The sequence below is a fragment of the Lutjanus erythropterus genome, chromosome 4, assembly GCF_056507025.1.
Source record: "Lutjanus erythropterus isolate fLutEry1 chromosome 4, fLutEry1.hap2, whole genome shotgun sequence".
Taxonomy (NCBI): domain Eukaryota; kingdom Metazoa; phylum Chordata; class Actinopteri; order Lutjaniformes; family Lutjanidae; genus Lutjanus; species Lutjanus erythropterus.
The window spans coordinates 2,755,509-2,773,196 of NC_139320.1; the positions used below are offsets into that span (position 1 = coordinate 2,755,509).

The window sequence follows — 17,688 nt, forward strand, 5'->3', positions numbered from 1 at the left end:
GAAGAGGCTGACTTCAAAACAGCTGCACTCAGCTGGTGGAACGTGAGCGTTTTCTCATAAATTCAGCTCCTGAGAAATAACCTTTGTCTCGTCTCAGCTTGAGACTAATTTGAGCCCAACTGAAGTTCTTCAAATGTTCTTCTTTGTCTCGCTACACTGATCTTAAATGTATCTTAAATAACCAGCTCTTGAGATAACAATAAGATCTAGAAGAGAACTCTGTTGTCTTAAATGAGATCTTATATTTGTCTCAGTGAAGTCTGTCCCTCCAGGAAGCTGCGATGTTGCAATCACAACAATTCATACAAATTCAGCCAGTCCCTGGGAATTCTGTGTGACCCTGCAATTTTGTCCAGACTCAGCAACTTTTCTGCAAATTTGACCAATCGTTATTATTATTATTATTGTTCCACTCTTGCTTCACAATTTTGAGCTGTTTTGACTGAGCTAAAAAAAAAAAAGATTGTGTTTCTGGTGCACTTCTTCATTCACAAATAAAGCAGATTTCTATATTTTTGTAATTCTGGTAAGGTTTTGGTAAAGTTAGTTAAAACACTCAGAACATATTTGCCTTTGATTTTTAATTAAATTATTAATTTCCCTTGGTCCCACAATTTGATTGCAAAAAATGTCTAAAAACACTGTAACATGCGTTGCAATTTATTAGAAAATCTGCCCTGAAATCAGGCATTTCAGGCCACAACAATCCCAAAAAAAAAAAGGCCTGCAAAATCCTGGAGGGACTGTAAAGTCGAGGAGAAACTTTTTTCTCCTATGAGTAGTGTTTTGGGAGAAAACTGAGAGACTTCTGTGAGCTTAAAATAAGAAACTCACTTATTTCTCAAATGTGAAACACACACACACACACACACACACACACACACACACACACACACACACACACACACACAATGCAACAAGTATTGTAACATCTGCACATGGGATTCATTGACAAGAAGGAAAATATAGAATATTCTCAGATGTATGCTTTAAGCTTTGTATGATTAGCATGTCATGTTATAAAACATATCTACAGCTGTCATCATAAATGTGCATTAAAATTCAGTATGTCACTACATTTTCATAAAATCTCTAATATATTTTTTCTTCATGTCTTGTGTATATGTGTTGTATTGCACTTGTACTATTTACTATCTTCTAGTTTATTTGGTTATTCAACTTCTCAGTGTGAAATGTCTGCATTATACTGTGACCTCAGAAATTCCCCAAATGCAATGAAAACACATGATGATTATTTATAAGTGTCTGATTGCAGTCAGCTATTAAGTGTTTAAATAAGAAAAATAGCAAATAGTTTCTCTAGTTGTCAAACTTCCAAAATTCCCAGAAACAACAGAGAGTACATGACTGAGGTAAACCCAAAGTAATGGAAAGTAATTAAGTTGCATTCCTTTAATACTGTGATACTTGAATTACATTACAGACTACATTTTTTAACAGGTTAGTTAGTAACTGTATAGGAATACATTTTTACACATTTGGCTTATTTTTCAAAACAATTTTAACTACCTCAAAACTGCAGGTGCAATTGTCACAACTATTTCATGGAATATCACAAACTTATTGCATTTTTGCAAAACGTAGCAACCCAAAACACCCAAAACATTTCAGTTCACGCTTCAAAACCTGATTTTTGTGTCAGTAAACTGGCCAGAGCCACTAAAATGAAAAGCTGTTTTATCAGGATGTGAGCTGTACTGCTCAAAATGTTTAGATGGTTTTTCAACATGCAAATGTTTCATCCATACAAATATCTTTTTGACACCTATTGCTCGCGATACTGTGGAAGAATGTCACTTTTTGTTCAGCTGAATGCTGTTGTGTGTTGCACTAACTTTACATTCAGATTTCAACACTAGGCAAAGGTCTAAATAATACAAAATCCTGTAGTACAAAGAGAAAAGACATGCACATGCATGTATGAACAGTAAATTTATTTTTGTGTTACATACAGGGGTATGGTGGTGAATACAGATTACTACAATACAGTTTACCCTCCTTTTTTCTCCTCATTAATTGAAACATTGCATGGTTACATTTAGTGTGAACAGAAAATTCATATATAGAAAATTTGCCACAAAATGGCCTCTGTGTGATTTCTTATTCATTTCCATCACCAGCAGCTCATTTGCCATCACAAACATTACCTGTCATATATATTTTTGGAATATACACATCCATTTCTGATAGATTTTGATAGTTTACTGGATCATTCTGCATGTGATCGACTTAAACAATGATAAAACATTTAGAAGTTGTGAAGAGTCTGACAGTTTCACTGAGAATCAACTCATCAGTTTTGATCAGCAGCCATGTGCAGGTGGTTATTGTGCAAATTTGCTGACAATTGTATCAAATCCTTTGAACATATGCTGAAACTTGCAAATAACTTGAATGAATGAGAAATTACAATCTGTTGTAATCAACATACTAACTGTTCAGAGATTTGAACTTAATGTTTTGAAAAATAGAATTCTCATTCTAGAATTGAGCCAAAGCGAATGAGAAAAAAACAAACAACACAAAAGACATGAGATCAGTGTCACAGTTTCAGCATATTTTATACTGAGGTAATCACAAAGTAATGGAAAGTAATCAAGTTGTGTTAACATTTTAACAGGTAATCAGTAACTGTGTCAGAGTACATCTTTAAAGTAACCCTCCCAACCCTGCATGTACTGCAAACAGAACATTCACCTCTGATCTTTCATGTAAAATCATAAACAGTGAACAGAAAATTTCCCACAAAATGTCATCCATGCAAAAAAAGAAAGAGTGATTTATGGAATACACATATATGACTAACTGATTTTGATCATTGAATAGATCATTTTGCATGTGATGGCTCAAACCATGAAACGGTCTTCAAAAGTTATGAAGAATGCAGTTTTGCTTTTATGTGCAAGTGGTTATTGTGCAAATTCTAGAAGGCTGTCCTGATTATTTGGACATGTGCCTAAACATGCACAATTAACTTGAATGTAAGAGAAATTCAAATGTGTTGTAAACAACAAACTAACAGTTCAGAGATGTGTACATCAAGTTTCAGGAAAAAAGTGCTAGGGGGACACTTTTTGCCCAAATAACCAAAATAACTTTTAAATTCCTATACTTTCTTTACACATAAGACAGAGTGAGTGAGTATAAATACTGCTGTTAAGTCAGTAAATTGTTTGCATCTGTTTTTATTAAAACTTTTAGAAGATCTAACTATTGTTAATGAAAACAATAAAATCCATTCTCTTAATACTGAAAACATTCTGATAGGCCTGCTCGTGCTTGACGCATGCGCGCCAAACGAGCAGTCAAGTTGCCACAGTTTTCTACAGTAGTAGCGGAAGTGAGGAAATCGTACTACAAAATAAATTCTAAAGAAAAAAAATGCATGGAAAACTGCGTTCTTGTTGGTCGAGCAGAAGAACGTCTAATTTAGTGTTGTGTAGGCTTATAGGTGACGTCCACGTCACAGTTTTAGTAGCTTTAACGGCAAATAAAAATATTTCTGAAACAACACGGGGGCTAGAATTACAGGGGAAAATAGGAAACAGAAACACCAGCATTTGTTGTTTCTGTTTTACAAGTGTATATCTCACCTTCTGAGTGAACTTTTTTCATTTAAGCTGTGTATTTGTATTTATTAAAATTTATTAAGAGTGGTTACTGTGAAGCTTGTGGCTGGAAGTGGTGTCCGTCATTGCAGGCAACTTGATCCTGATGTCCAACACCTCCCATCAGTTTCTGTGAAGAAGACTTCCGGTGGTGTGTCATGGCGGTGGCATGGTGAATCCTACAGAAAGGGAAAAATACTCGCCCCTCTCGTCCTTTCCCATCCATCCAGGACAGACTTTCATGCAGAAATAAGCCCTTCCGCTCCGGCCTCACACCTTGGATCTAGCCGCAGAGCGCTGCGGTGTCCCTCCGCCCGGCCATGGCGGCTCACAAACCAGTGGAATGGGTCCAGGCCGTGATTACTAGATTTGATGAGCAGGTAAGATGGGTTGATTCAGTGGATGGGTGTAGCAAGCTGTGGCAGTGTTGAGGCCCCAGCTCTCCGGCTAACCTTACACATTCACACACACCGGCTCCTGCGTTCAAACCCGGGTTAGGGAGCGTTTTCCCGTCAGGACTAGTTTGTCGGTTTAAATGTGTTGTGTATCGCTGCTCGTCCCGGCTGCACAACACTGAAGAAGAGAGGCTCCTTTTTGTAGCTAGCGTCGTCTCCACCATCAATCAGCACATTTCTCCTACATTCGTCCTGCCGTTCGTACGGACCGCACAACAACACACAATAAAGCATTTACGTCAGGGACTTTTTGGACTCGCATACACACGTCTGTGTGTCAGTTAAAGTTCCTCAGCTAACGTTGTGTTTGGGGGTAGCTAGGTAGCTAACATTAGCAGGCCCAGCTATCTAATGTAAACAAATCAGATGTGAGTGTGAGCACGCGCCATGCATCTGAGCTCATCAACTCAGTGCACGTGAGGAGACGCGAGCTCAGCAGTGAGAGTGAAAGGTGCTCTTTACTTCACCTCTTCACCTCCTTTCCTCTGAAACCTGTGTCAGGCTGTCTGCTTCATGAGGCAGCTGCAACACAAACACTGAAGCTCTGCTTTTTCCCTTTAATTTCTCACAAGGAATTTACAGCTAAACTTTACATGACTGAGTATTTTTATGTGCTCATAGTTAGTGTTCACAGTTACTAGTTGGTTTTATTTTGATATATCAGAAAGGCTTTTAGAACTAATATTCTGTGCAATCCAGTCTGCCTTTGCAAGGCAACACTGTTTACATTGTTTCTCTTTGAATTATGATACTACACACCATGTGTGTATTACAACTTGTGTGCAATTTTCCCACACAGCTATCCTTATATACCCAGATATACAGCTGTATATCTAAACACTTCTATATGTCTCTACAAGTGAGAAGTGCAAATAGTGTAAGTAGTCTTGAATGTATAGTTTTGTCAAATTTAGTACTCTGTAATTTATAATTCTTTGATATCTATTTATTTTTTCTATTTTATCTTTATTCTATAAATATTCTATTGCCACTCACTTGTCATTCTGTACCGTTGAAGCTGCTGGAACATGCAAGTTTACCAGTGTGGGATCAATAAAGTTTATTTTACCTTAACTTGCTTTCCTGAACTGAAGAACCCTGTAAAGTCAGCTTGTGTGCATATTTCAGAAGCGATATTAGAGACAGAAGAAGATAAATATGGGTCGTCCCAATTAGTGTAATTGTCTGATGTTTAAATGGAAAGGTGACATGCAGTTTGTGTTGTAAACGGTGTTTGCCATTTAATAGTAATTAGTGTCTATAAGTCTTTGGCTGTGGTGTTAGTTGCCACCGATCATGGATTGTAGTCGGGGTTTAGCGGCTCAGCTTGGATTACTGCACTTGGCTTTAGGTGTTACATCCACTTCTTGGTTATTGCTGCCCTAAGCCTAAAGCCTTCCACTCAGATTATTGGAGTGTTTTTCTTCATAAATATTAGAGATGCTTGATAATTTTGGCATATCACCAGTAGGGCTGCACAGGTAAATACTGCAAATCATATCTCAATTGCAGTATCAGTCAAAATAATTACCGTTAGATATGTTTTCAAAATTGTTCAACCCTTATCATTGCATTGGCATTGTTGTCATATTGGACCAAAATACAGGTCAAGAAGTTGTTATTTTAATCATGCTTATATGTTGAGAGTATGTCTGTGCTGTCAGAAACTTCCAAATCACATTCCTTCAACTATATAAATAGAATTGCCTGTCTTAAGAATCGTCATGATGATCATTACTATGAAGTTGTGAAGAATAAAGAGAAACAGGCACCAGTGAAAACAACTGTAAGTACAGCAGTAGTTTTTTATTTTGAAAGTATTGTATTTTATGTCTACATCTGCTGCTGAGCCATGATGAGAAGTGTCTGCAGAATAATTTGTTAATTCCGCTGTAGGAATTCTCCTAAAGTTCCTAAAGTTCTCTGACACCAGATGTGCATACATGATTAATCGGCTTAAGTAATTTTTTAAGAATAAAAAAGTCCAAATTCTCTAATTTCAGCTTCTTAGATGTGAATATTTTCTGGTTTCTTTACTCCTCCCTGACAGTAAACTGAATATTTTTGAGTTGTGGACAAAACAAGACATTTGAGGATGTCATGTTGGACTTTGGGAAACACTGATCGCCATTTTTCACCATTTTCTGACATTTTAAAGCAAATAATTGTTAATTGATTAAGTAAAAAAATAAGCGACTGATTAATCAACTCAGAAAATAATTAGTAGCTGCAGCCCTACTTTTTTCCTCTATCAAAAAATTGTGATTTGGTTGTAGTTCTGTGGTTTGGAAATTTACATTTGACAATATTTTGATAATATTGCAACTACTTGTGCAGCCCTAATCCAAACAAAGAAAAATCATGTTGGCCTATAATTCCATTATTCCATACACATTACACTGTAATGTAATAACAGTAGGGTCCATCCATCCTGAAGGATGTTCACATTGAGAGACGATGGTGACTGAGGACATTTAGACAAATGTCTACAGCAGGATGACTGACAGTTACAGTACAGAGCTCTCACTTTTTCTTCACCTTCACTAAACTCACATGGTTCCACAGCAGATCTGTCTGGGCTTTTTGTTTATCAGTCTCGTGACTGCAGGTATCAGCCAATCACTATTCTGTTTACTGTTAATGCTAATATAATTTCCTCTTGTTAATTAAAAAGTATCGTCACCTATATATTTAATAACAGTAAAGTTAATATTTAGAATGTGCTGGTAACTTACAGGCCATGGTGTATTTTTCTATATAATCCAGCTTCATAATGGACAGTTAACCTAATGAGCCTACATTAAAATGACAGCCAGTCCTGTGTAGAACAGCCAGCTGAGGAGTTCTCATTCAGAAAATACAGGCTGCATCACAGCTGGCCAGTCATGATGGTTATCTATGTTTTCAATAACATGTAAAGACATAACATAAAGTGATGTGGAATTGGCAGTAAAAATGCTCCAGAATGATCATATATCCACAAATCAACTTTTATCAGAATTTATTTCTTCTTGTGAAGTTTAAGTTTTAAAAAAAACAATTTGGGAGCCACTGCTCTAGACTTCAGAAAACATCTTTGTTTAGCACAGATCCTGAAAAGTAGCACAGCATATTCGTTTTAATGTGTTTTTTAATGAAAAAGAGAATAATGATGTAAAAATTATCCTCTAATATCACAAATCACATTGCAGTTGCTAGATATTTCTTCAAATTTGTTCAGCCCTGATCCCAAAGATATTCAGTTTACTGTCAGAGAGGAGTGAAGAAACCAGAAAATATTCACATTTAAGAAACTGAGATCAGAGAATTTGGACTTTTTGAGTTACTCAAACCATTTGATTATGAAAATAGTCTGCAATTATTTTAATAATGGATTTATCATTGCAGCTCTAGATGTTACAGTGGTAAAGTGCAAGAGGCCAGTGACTGTGAGCCTTCAGAGATGCTTCAGTTTTTATCATGTGACCTTATTATGGAATCGTCTTTGTCCTGCCTGACTCAGTCTTACCTGGAGTCCTTTCTGCTGAGGAAGCCTCCAGGTTGCTGAAGGCTTTGAAAGCACCAAGCAAGTCGACTTTGTGATGAGACTTTTTCTTGTTAGACACTATTCCCAACATCAAGACTGCACCTTCAAGCCCAGTTTAAATATGTTTGACAGTTGAATGACACTAACACAGGGGTCTGCAACCTGCGGCTCTTTAACCACTTCCCAGTGGCTCCCTGTGACTCTGACAAAAAATTATGTGGAAATGAATGACAGTTATTTTTTTTATGTCCATTTATCGTTGTTGTTGGAGTTCTACACTGTAAAGATGAAAAAGTTAAGAAAACTCAAACTTTCAAGGGAATGTGTCGCAATAGAATTTTCATAGTTTTGAACCCAACTGAAATTCTTTAGTTTTGAAAAAAAATGACCAAATACAAATCTTTTGTTGATATAATTAACTTTTCTTATTTCAATAAACTTTGAGTAAATTGAGTCAATTAATTGAAGTAAAAGTGAATGATGTTTAAAATTTTAATGTTTTCAGTTAAACCCATTTCATTTTCAGATACCAAAATAATGGCAAATCAGCTTCACAGTTCACTGTGACCAGATTTTTTGTAATATGTTTTTTCTCACAGATTCAAGTTTATTTCAAGAAGACAAGTAAATTATTAAGTTTATGTCAAAGCTGCAGAGATGAAGTTGTGCGCAAAACTATCACAGCACCTTCCCTTGAAATGTTGACAGATATTTCTTTACAGTGTAAATTGATTCTTACACACTCGAACTGTAAAATATGTAGCCTATACACCAAAAACTATTTTGTCAGCTATAATGTGTCATAGCCTACATCTGTGGCTTGGTGCCTTTTCCTCTACATTCTGACTCTGGATAGTTTTTTTCAGTCTCCATATGGATGCCAAATTAAAAAAACAAAGACAAGCCCTCAGGGAAAAGAGAACATCTAATAGTTGCGACTTGAGACAGATTTTGAAAACGGATCTTTTGACTGTAAAGGTTGCAGAGCCCTGCATAAGGATATATGCATTGTTGTGTATTATTTTGTATACACTCTGTGGAAGGATCCATGCTGACATTCCTCTTTGGACAGACAGGACAGCAGTCCTCTGTACAGTTATGGGACTGTCAAATATGTTCAAAATGTTCCTCTAGTTTTTTTTTTTGTTTTTTTTTTGTCATTTCAAATTGCCGTCGTACATTTTTTTGAGTAAATGTAATTACAAGCAGAACATTGGAGGGCCGAGCAGAAGCGCGTCAAGTGAAGTCCACTGCTTGCAGGTACAATGAGGACTTGTCTGCCCCGCATAGACATTCAGATCCAAATTGGTGAAAGCATTGCAGAGATGTGGCCCACTTCCTGTTTACGTCCTCGCTGCCAGCTCTGTCACAGCCAAGTGATCTGCAATAAATGATGTGAGTGTTCCTGACACAACTTGAGGAATGTGAACTGTTCACTCGCTGCTTCAAGAAACTGATGAGCCTGTTCGGCTGTCTCGCACTGTGGCGGCTCAAGAACACATCGGTTCTTTTAAATGTTCGGTGCGTCCCAACCCAGTCCACAGAATCGGGATCAGGCCCGAGGCAGACACTTTTTACTAAATCGTTATGGACAGCATAAAGCCTGATCCATGTCTGATCAGGTAGTCACACCAACACAGTTTGTATTCATGATGAACAATCAAACTTTATCAAATTCTTAGGGCAGAAGTAATATGTGTTTTGTGGTGCTGCAACAATTAATCAATGATGAAATTAATCACCAACTATTTTCTTTATTGATGAAGCTTTTAGTCATTTAAAAAATGACCAAACTCTCTGATTTCAGCTTCTCAAATGTAAATATTTTCTGTTTTCTTTTGTCCTTTTCTGGTTTCTTTTGAGTACGTTACCATTTTCAGACATTTTATGGCCCAAACCATTAATCGATTATTATTAGATTCATTGAGAACGTAATCAACAGATTAACTGGTAATGAAAATAATGGTAAGTTGCAGCTCTATGGCAGAGACATCCTATCTTACAGATCATAATCAGAGACTTAAAGGTCCAGTGTGTCAGATTTACAGGCATTTATTAGCAGAATATGACAGATGGAATATAATCTTCATTTCTATGTTTTCTTTAGCCTTTTACCTTAGAATGAGCTCTTTATATCTACAAAGGGAGCGGCTGCTCTTCCATAAAGTCATGTTCCACCACCATGTTTCCAGAACAGACAAACTGAACACTAGGTGAAGGGGAAATAATGGATTCTTGGATGCATAGTGTTTCTCTCTTGAAAGATTATGGATTTATGCAGAAAAGTCAATAAACTAAAATTTCAAAAACATTTCTCTACATTATGATCACCTGTAAATTTTGTAAGGCAGGTTGTGCATTTGTTCCCTTTGGCTGAACCAGTTGGATGGTGGAACGTAACAGAAAGTGAACATGTACGTTGTGCTTATGTTCTAAACAAGGCTAATTGTTGAGTGAGGATGGCTGAGTGTGAGCAACTGCAGATTGATACAAACCCTGATAGTTTAAAAGCCTAAAGTTTTAATGTATCAAGATGCATTGATCATTGATCATTTTAGAATCTCATCCTAGCCCTTGGAATTAAATTGTGACAAATTCTCTGATTTCAGCTTCTTAAATGTGAATATTTTCTGGTTTCTTTACTCCTCTCTGACAGTAAACTGAATATGTTTACGTTGTGGTAGAGTAGAGGACTTATTTTCTTACTTAATATTTTCTTAATCATTTTTCCCATTATTCCGACATCACATGAATGCATTATGACGGAGTAAGTGAAGTTACACCATTGGTTGGTTGAGTGCTGGGATCTGCTCTTTCAAAAAAGAATTGGTTCAAAGAGTCCTGAATTATGTCCTCAGGAGGTAAAACTCAATGCAAGAGTGGAGGTGGTGACATCACTGTTTGTGTCCGTTCCCTTGTGTGGACACTGTGTAAAGCATAAACATAAAGCTTTACATCGAGTCGTGGACAGTCTGTGCAGTTTGTGGATGTCTAAAGAAGAACAGGATACAGTGTTGGAGACAGGCCTCCATTCATTCCTATAAGAGCTGCTCAGTGGTGCACAAAAGTGAATGAAGTGTCCACATCTTCCACATCATGTGACCTGCAGAGCAAGTGCACGAGAGACTTCCTTCAGCCGAGTGGCTAACCTCCAGTTAGCCTCTGCTAACTTGAACGGGATAAATCGTGGCTCTCTTCTCGTCTCTGTGGGCTTTGAAAATCTGCCACAGCACAGTTTTGAATCTGTTCAACTCAGGGGTCTGCCATCGATATCAGATGATATATGTCCATGTCACACATTTAGTTACATTTATGTAAACTCACAACTCACATTTATATGTCAATCTAGATCGATTTATCGTTACACCTCCAGTGCACCTCCAAACCCCTCTAGCGTTTCATACTGTACATGGTCCTGTCATATAGTAGTTTGAGACCCAGTCCAGTATAAATCACCACCTGTGACGTGATTTGGACAGACCTACACTCTACCTGGTGGGCTACACATAGACAATACATCCCATAGTTCTGAAATGATCGCACAAAATTTGGATTGTGGAAAAACAATCTTCAGCATTTGGTACATGGGAGAGGATTTATCATGTTTACACCAGAGCGTCCTCTGAAAAGGCTTCTTTGCCATAAAATAGATGCTCCAATAAAAACTGCATTGATCTAACAAAGACAATATGTTTTGTTTTAGATTTTTGTTCGTCTTTTGCCTCTATCTGCACAGTGTTCTAGGATTTCTTTCAGGACTGTTGCATTAGTTTTAGCTAGGTGTACCTAATAAAGTGGACACTGAGTGCATGTGTGACCTTTAGAGGAATGGCGAGGCCTATCTGTGTGAAACAAAGAGCTCACTGACCGCGCTGTGCTGCACTGGGCTGCGAACAGAGGCCCGGCCTGTTGTGCGTTGTGTATTATGTGCATGCGATGGTGTGACAGTCTGACTTCATGATGGAACCATGGGGCTGTATTGAGTCCAGTGCTTTGATTTAGGAGACCAATTTAGAGGCCGGATACAGCTGACGGAAACTTTGGTGGGATATGAGAGAAATGGGAAGCACTGAATGAGCTTTGAATTGAATAAAACTTTACGGTTACATGTCACAAAATATTTATTTTTTTACATCAGCCACAGTTTTACAGTCAAACAAAACAACAGTGAAACAAAAAAAACCTGACAAAATGTGTGATTAGCATGACAGCTGCGACTGACAGTTATTTTCATCATCAATTAATTTGTTGATTATTTTCTTGATTAATCATTCAGTTGTTCAGAAGATGTTGACGTCCAAGATGACGTCCTCAAATGTCTTGTTTTGTCCACAACTCAAAAATATTCAGTTTACTGTCAGAGAGGAGTAAAGAAACCAGAAAATATTCACATTTAAGAAGCTGAAAATGAGAATATAGATTTATTTTTCTTAAAAGATTACTCAAACCAATTAATCGATTTTTTAAATTGATTTGATAATTGATAAATAATCCTAATTTAATTGGAATTTTTCAGTGTTTTGAACATATCTTTGCTTCCTTAACTGTGACCAGTATTGTGGGGATTGTTGATTTGATGATAAAAAAAGTTTTGACTTGTGTCCCTGTGCAGGGCATTGAAGAATCTATGAACAGATACTCAGTGAAATTCAAGAGAAGACGCCTTTGTGAAACCTAGTATTGATGAAAATGTGTGTGGAAGTGGAATGCAGATGGACCAGTAGTAGCTTGATATTAATGATAACATACCAAAGCATAGCATGTGGGCCAAGTAGAGAGGAGTGTTGGTCAAGGTGGCATACTGAAAGAAATGGAATGATAACCTCACATTGTTCAGTCAGTCTAAAATACTGCAAGTATCAGTTCTTCTCATTACTACTTGATAAATCTCTGGAGACTTTGAGGTGATTAAAACAAACAGTTTGTACTGAATGATTTAGGGCAGTAGTTGTCAAAGTACGTCAGCCAATGGTGGCCCCTGAACGCATCATTAAATGCACGCACAATATTTTAATCATCCAGGGTCAAATTCAGTACTTTTCCTACTGTGTCAAACTGACCCCCTGTCAGGTTCAAGTTTGAATCTCAACAGACTGGAGATTTTGAATGGCAGGGTTTTTTTTTTTTTAATTTGGCCAGTCAGAGGCTTAGAATCTTCTGTCAGTCAAAAACAAATTTCACCAAAACTACCTGAACAAACTGTCAGTGACTTTTTGAATCAGCTTATCATGTTCCTCACAGGTGAAGGGGCAGGTTGATGCTGTATGACGTTCTAATTTCATGTTTTCATTGGACTGAACAGTGCTGCCTCCGGCGCTCTACATGTACACATTCACATCTGTGTATACTTTTCAAAAGATATGGAATGCATTGAATTGCAGTAAATCACCAAAGATCAGTTGATGGGGTCATGTTCTTCCATAATGTGTTCACTAAAGTCTACATAAAAGCTGAGCCTCCATCTCAAAACACTCTCATGCCAAATATGTTTGGACATGTTGAGTATGATTTGAAGGATGCCACTAACATTTAACTGGACACACCAGATAGTTTGTTACACAGAACCATCCGGGAAGTCGTCTAGAGAAACTGTTTGGAAAGGGGCAGGCACTTTCAAAAAACACTTGGTAGGTGATTGGATGACCTTCAACCAATCAGATTAAACTCTTGCTGGCAGGAGAAGAGTGAAAACATCTTCACCTTTCAGTGTTGTTCTTTGCTCTTCTTTCAGTGAAGAAATACTTAAACACTTAAAACCACACCCATAGTTGACAGTAGCCCCCTAGGATGCTGATTGGCTGCACCATTTTTGGTGCAGACACAAACAGATAAGTTGAGGCCTGGTAAGATGGATTTTCATATGATCTAGTGATCTTGTGATCTTGTCGGTCCAGCTCCCTCATAAGATAAACAAGGGTAGGGTTGATGTACGACGTCATCGTCCATCGTAATGCTGACAGTCATTGACCACTGAGTCCTCTGACAATGTAACATTGTGATGTATTTAAGCTAGTGTGTCCACTTATGTTTGCCATAGAGTTTTTGCTAAGTTCCGTTTTTGACATGTGGCAGAGAAAATTTAAAAAACTGTTGTTGCTGTTCACTGCATTATGTCTCCATGTTGTGTTTATATTTTCTCATTTAAATTATTAAGTTATGGACATGTGTCCATCCATCATGAAGTTTCACTGTGGACATAGTGATATGGCAGTCCAGTAGACATCACCCAACTCAAGATCTCACAGCATGTGATGATTGAAGCATAATAAAAATAACAAAGTTGACAGTGTTGACAAAAAGAGTATAACATTCTGTAATGATGAATTAACCTGACTGTAATGTAACACCATGAGCTGTAAAGTGTTAGTGACTGCATCGTCATCCTCTCTTTCCTTCAGCTTCCCATTAAAGTTGGACACCAGAACACGCACACCAAAGTCAGCACAGAGCACAACAAGGAATGTCTGATCAACATCTCCAAGTACAAGTTCTCCCTCGTCATCAGCGGCCTCACCACCATCCTCAAAAATGTCAACAACATGGTGAGTGGGTTTCTTCTTCTTCTCTACGTGGACACATTGAAAGAGCTGCTGGTTGGCTCTGTAGGCACATATAGACTGGACAGTTTCTCGATGAAGACTTAAATTATGTCACACTCGTTCAAACACAACGTGACACAAGTAGTTGTGTGAAAAGTGGAAAAACAAGTTCAGATCCTGCCCACTTTCCTGGCCAGTCTCTGCATCAAGTGTGTGTGATGGCCGACTTGACCATTTCAGAAGGATAAAAATAGTTGGATGTAGTCCCACAATTCCTCTGGAAGGAAGAGCTACACAGCAGAACTCACTTACTGGACAGTGTGGACAAAACGAAATGATGAATAACTTTCAATGTTTGTATGACATGGGAGTATTGTATTTAAGCAAACTGAAACTTAATTGGTTGATTGGTGTCTGGATTAATCCATCAATAGTTGTTTTGTCAGAAAATGGTGAAAAATGTCAGTCAGTGTTTCTCAGCGTGCAGGATGACGTCTTTAAATGTCTGGTTTTGCCCACAACCTAAAGATATTCAGTTTACTGTCAGAAAAAGGAAAGAAAGCAAAAAATATTCACATTTAAGAAGCTGAAATCAAAGAATGTTGACTTTTTTTCTTAAAAAAATACTCAAACTGATTAAGCACTTATCAGAATAGTTGGTGATTAATTTAACAATCAATTAATAATTAATTAATCATTGCAGCTCTATACTCTGGTACAATCTAATGTAATGTAATACCACAGCTAATAGGCCTCATTCACATTTCTTCTTAAATCCCACTGACACAGTTTTCACAGATTCACCAAACTTTTCTTACGTCAGATTTGTTCTTAGGCAAGAACAGAAACTACAAACACTCAGGAGCAAACCGACACACATTTGAGTGCTGACATAGGATTTAAATTTTCATAATTTATAATATTTTTAATAATTATTTTCAATATTGCATTAAGTATTATTGTCTTTTAAAATAAATGATGAATTTGACTTTACAGTGATTATTTATACCTTACATAAAATTTCAAGAAACAAACATCACAAATCAAACAGATTTCAGTTTTCTGTTTTGGTGTCAAAAATGTGTAATTTCAAGTTAGTTTTTCTTACTGAAGTCACAGTTAAATGTGGTGCTGTATCATTTCTATGTTTTGTCCTTCACATTTAAAGTAACGGTGAATCAGAATATTAGAATCACACATGAATATAAAGCAGTCGTGTCTAGGGGTGCAACGGATCGCAGTTGATCTGTGTCCCGTACAGATCGCCCTCTACGGTTTGGCACGCGTGTGATCCACGGACCACATGTGAGCATCATAGTTTTACTGTCACTGTTACTTTTGTATAAGTTATAATACCAGAAATCTAAATGCAGAGTTACAGTGAACAGACAGGACAGATGCTGCTGTGTGCAGCACATCTCTGTGAAGAGCGACTGATTTAAAAGCCGTCACATCGCCTTGAGTGAAATCCAGACCATAACTTTTTTCACTGATGTAACTATGCTATCACCAAAGAAACAGATCATAAAACTGTGATGTTCATTGAAACTTTGATGATATCAGCTGTCTTAACTTCTACACAGCTCCTCTCGGCTCACCGGTGCAGCTCTGTCTCACCCCGTCTGTGACACAGTGTGTCTACTGATTGATTGATTGATCCTGACTTCTAACCAATTAGATGTGCTGCTGTAGGCGGGGCATTGAGCCAGACTACAGAGCGTAGTTGTGTATTATACTGTACAGTATATAATGATAGTACAGCACTGTATAAGTTTGAAGTTTTTAATATTATTACCATTATCATTACTGTTATCATTTTTATTACATTACATAACTATGGTGATAATTACAGACAGACAAAGATCAAAGACAAGTGCATTTTTAAAATAATTTAATGAAAAATGATCCGATTTGTGACTCAAAACCGTGATACGATCCGAACCGTGAGTTTTTGATCCATTGCACCCCTAGTCCTGTCTAACACCGCTAAGTATCACTTCAGTGTTGAAACGTAGAATTTAATTAAAACCTCAATGACTGTGTCAATAAAACAATATTATGAGCATCATAAAAGTAGAACAGTTGTATTAGATTGTACAGGTGTGCATGATAAATGTCCACTGAATGGATTAAAAATGGATCGTATGACAGAAGAATGAGAGAAAAGGATGTGAAGATTATAGATGATAATTTGGATAAAGATCTGGAATGCCCTCAGTCTTTTCACGTGTTTGCAACTATGTTCCAACATGTATGATGTATTTGTTTAGAAGAAAAACTGAATTTCCTTCACACAAACTTTAATCCTTTTGAGTTCTTTCTTTAAAGAAATTTTCAGAATTCAGCTTCTTGGATGTGAATATTTTCTGGTTTCTTTAGTCCGTTATGACCAAACTTTGGAAAATAGGAAAATGAGGAAAATAATTGTTAGTTGCAGCCCTGTTTTATATAGATTGTAGTACACAGGTTTAAAGTTAGACAGTGTCAGAGGTGACACCTATAGTCCATATCAAGAAACAAGTGACTGCTCCTGAAATGATCCATGTCAGTCATGTGATACTGATGCAGGAGGTCCTCATGTCTCCATGCTGAGTGAGTGATGTTCTGACTGTCTCCACAGCGGATATTTGGAGAAGCTTCTGAGAAGAACCTCTACCTCTCCCAGCTCATCATCCTGGACACCCTGGAGAAGTGCCTGGCTGGGGTGAGTGTCTGCCTCTGAACAGGCCGCTGTGTCGATCTGTAGAAAACAGAAGGGGTTTTTAAAAATGACCTGATGGAGTACAGTCGGTTGTTCCCTCCCGTCTTTGTGCATTACTCTGAAATCAAACAGAGAAATGATCCAGTCTCTCTACTGCTGTGTTTGTGCTCACTGAGACACAAACCACTGTTAATGTACTTACCCTCCATCAATCACGCTCTCCTCATCTCTGGGAGGTTCCTCGCTGAACCAGCAGGTCCGGATTACATTTGCAGGCATTTGTTGGGAGCCGAGCATCCGATGGGACCTGCTCCCAGCTTCCTGTGCAGGTTTTTGTCATTAACGTGCACAGTCAGATGGAAGCCAGGTACCTCTCTGTATCTGTGGTCGGAGCTGGAATAGGTTTCTAAATTCATAAGAAAGTAGATTTGTTACAAAAGCTGCTTCACAGTAAAGCTGTTTGTCCTGCTTTTCCATTTCTGCCCAACGTCAAAACATTGTTTTATTCTATGTGAATATTATTGCACAGCCTGTGGCTGGTTAATACTGTTGAAATCATTATCACTGTACTTTTAAGGATCTTTTATAGCATTGTTACAATACAGTAAATGTATAACATCCCATATAAAATAATCACAGTCATATTCAAAGCAATGAACTACAGCTTTGCCCCTAACAAACATTTGGATCAGAGTAATTTTGAGAACAAAAAACAAAAAAGTTGGTATGTCATGTAAAACATAATTAAAACAATCTTTATTGACTTGCATTTAATTGAATACAGGACAAAGACAAGATACATTTCATGTTCAAATGGATGAACTTTATTGTTTTTTGT

The 17,688-nt window shown here is 37.4% G+C and overlaps 1 protein-coding gene across 1 annotated transcript in view; it reads left to right on the top strand.

Annotated features, from left to right (window-relative positions):
• Nucleotides 1-3,193: 3,193 nt before the first annotated feature.
• The window catches only part of nf1a (neurofibromin 1a), a 115,111-nt gene continuing 100,616 nt past the window's right edge, over nucleotides 3,194-17,688 (top strand). The window contains exons 1-3 of the mRNA XM_084716775.1: nucleotides 3,194-4,009; nucleotides 14,009-14,152; nucleotides 16,770-16,853. Coding sequence (XP_084572901.1) covers nucleotides 3,950-4,009; nucleotides 14,009-14,152; nucleotides 16,770-16,853 — 288 coding nt within the window. The 5' untranslated portion in view covers nucleotides 3,194-3,949. The remainder of the gene's footprint in view (nucleotides 4,010-14,008; nucleotides 14,153-16,769; nucleotides 16,854-17,688) is intronic.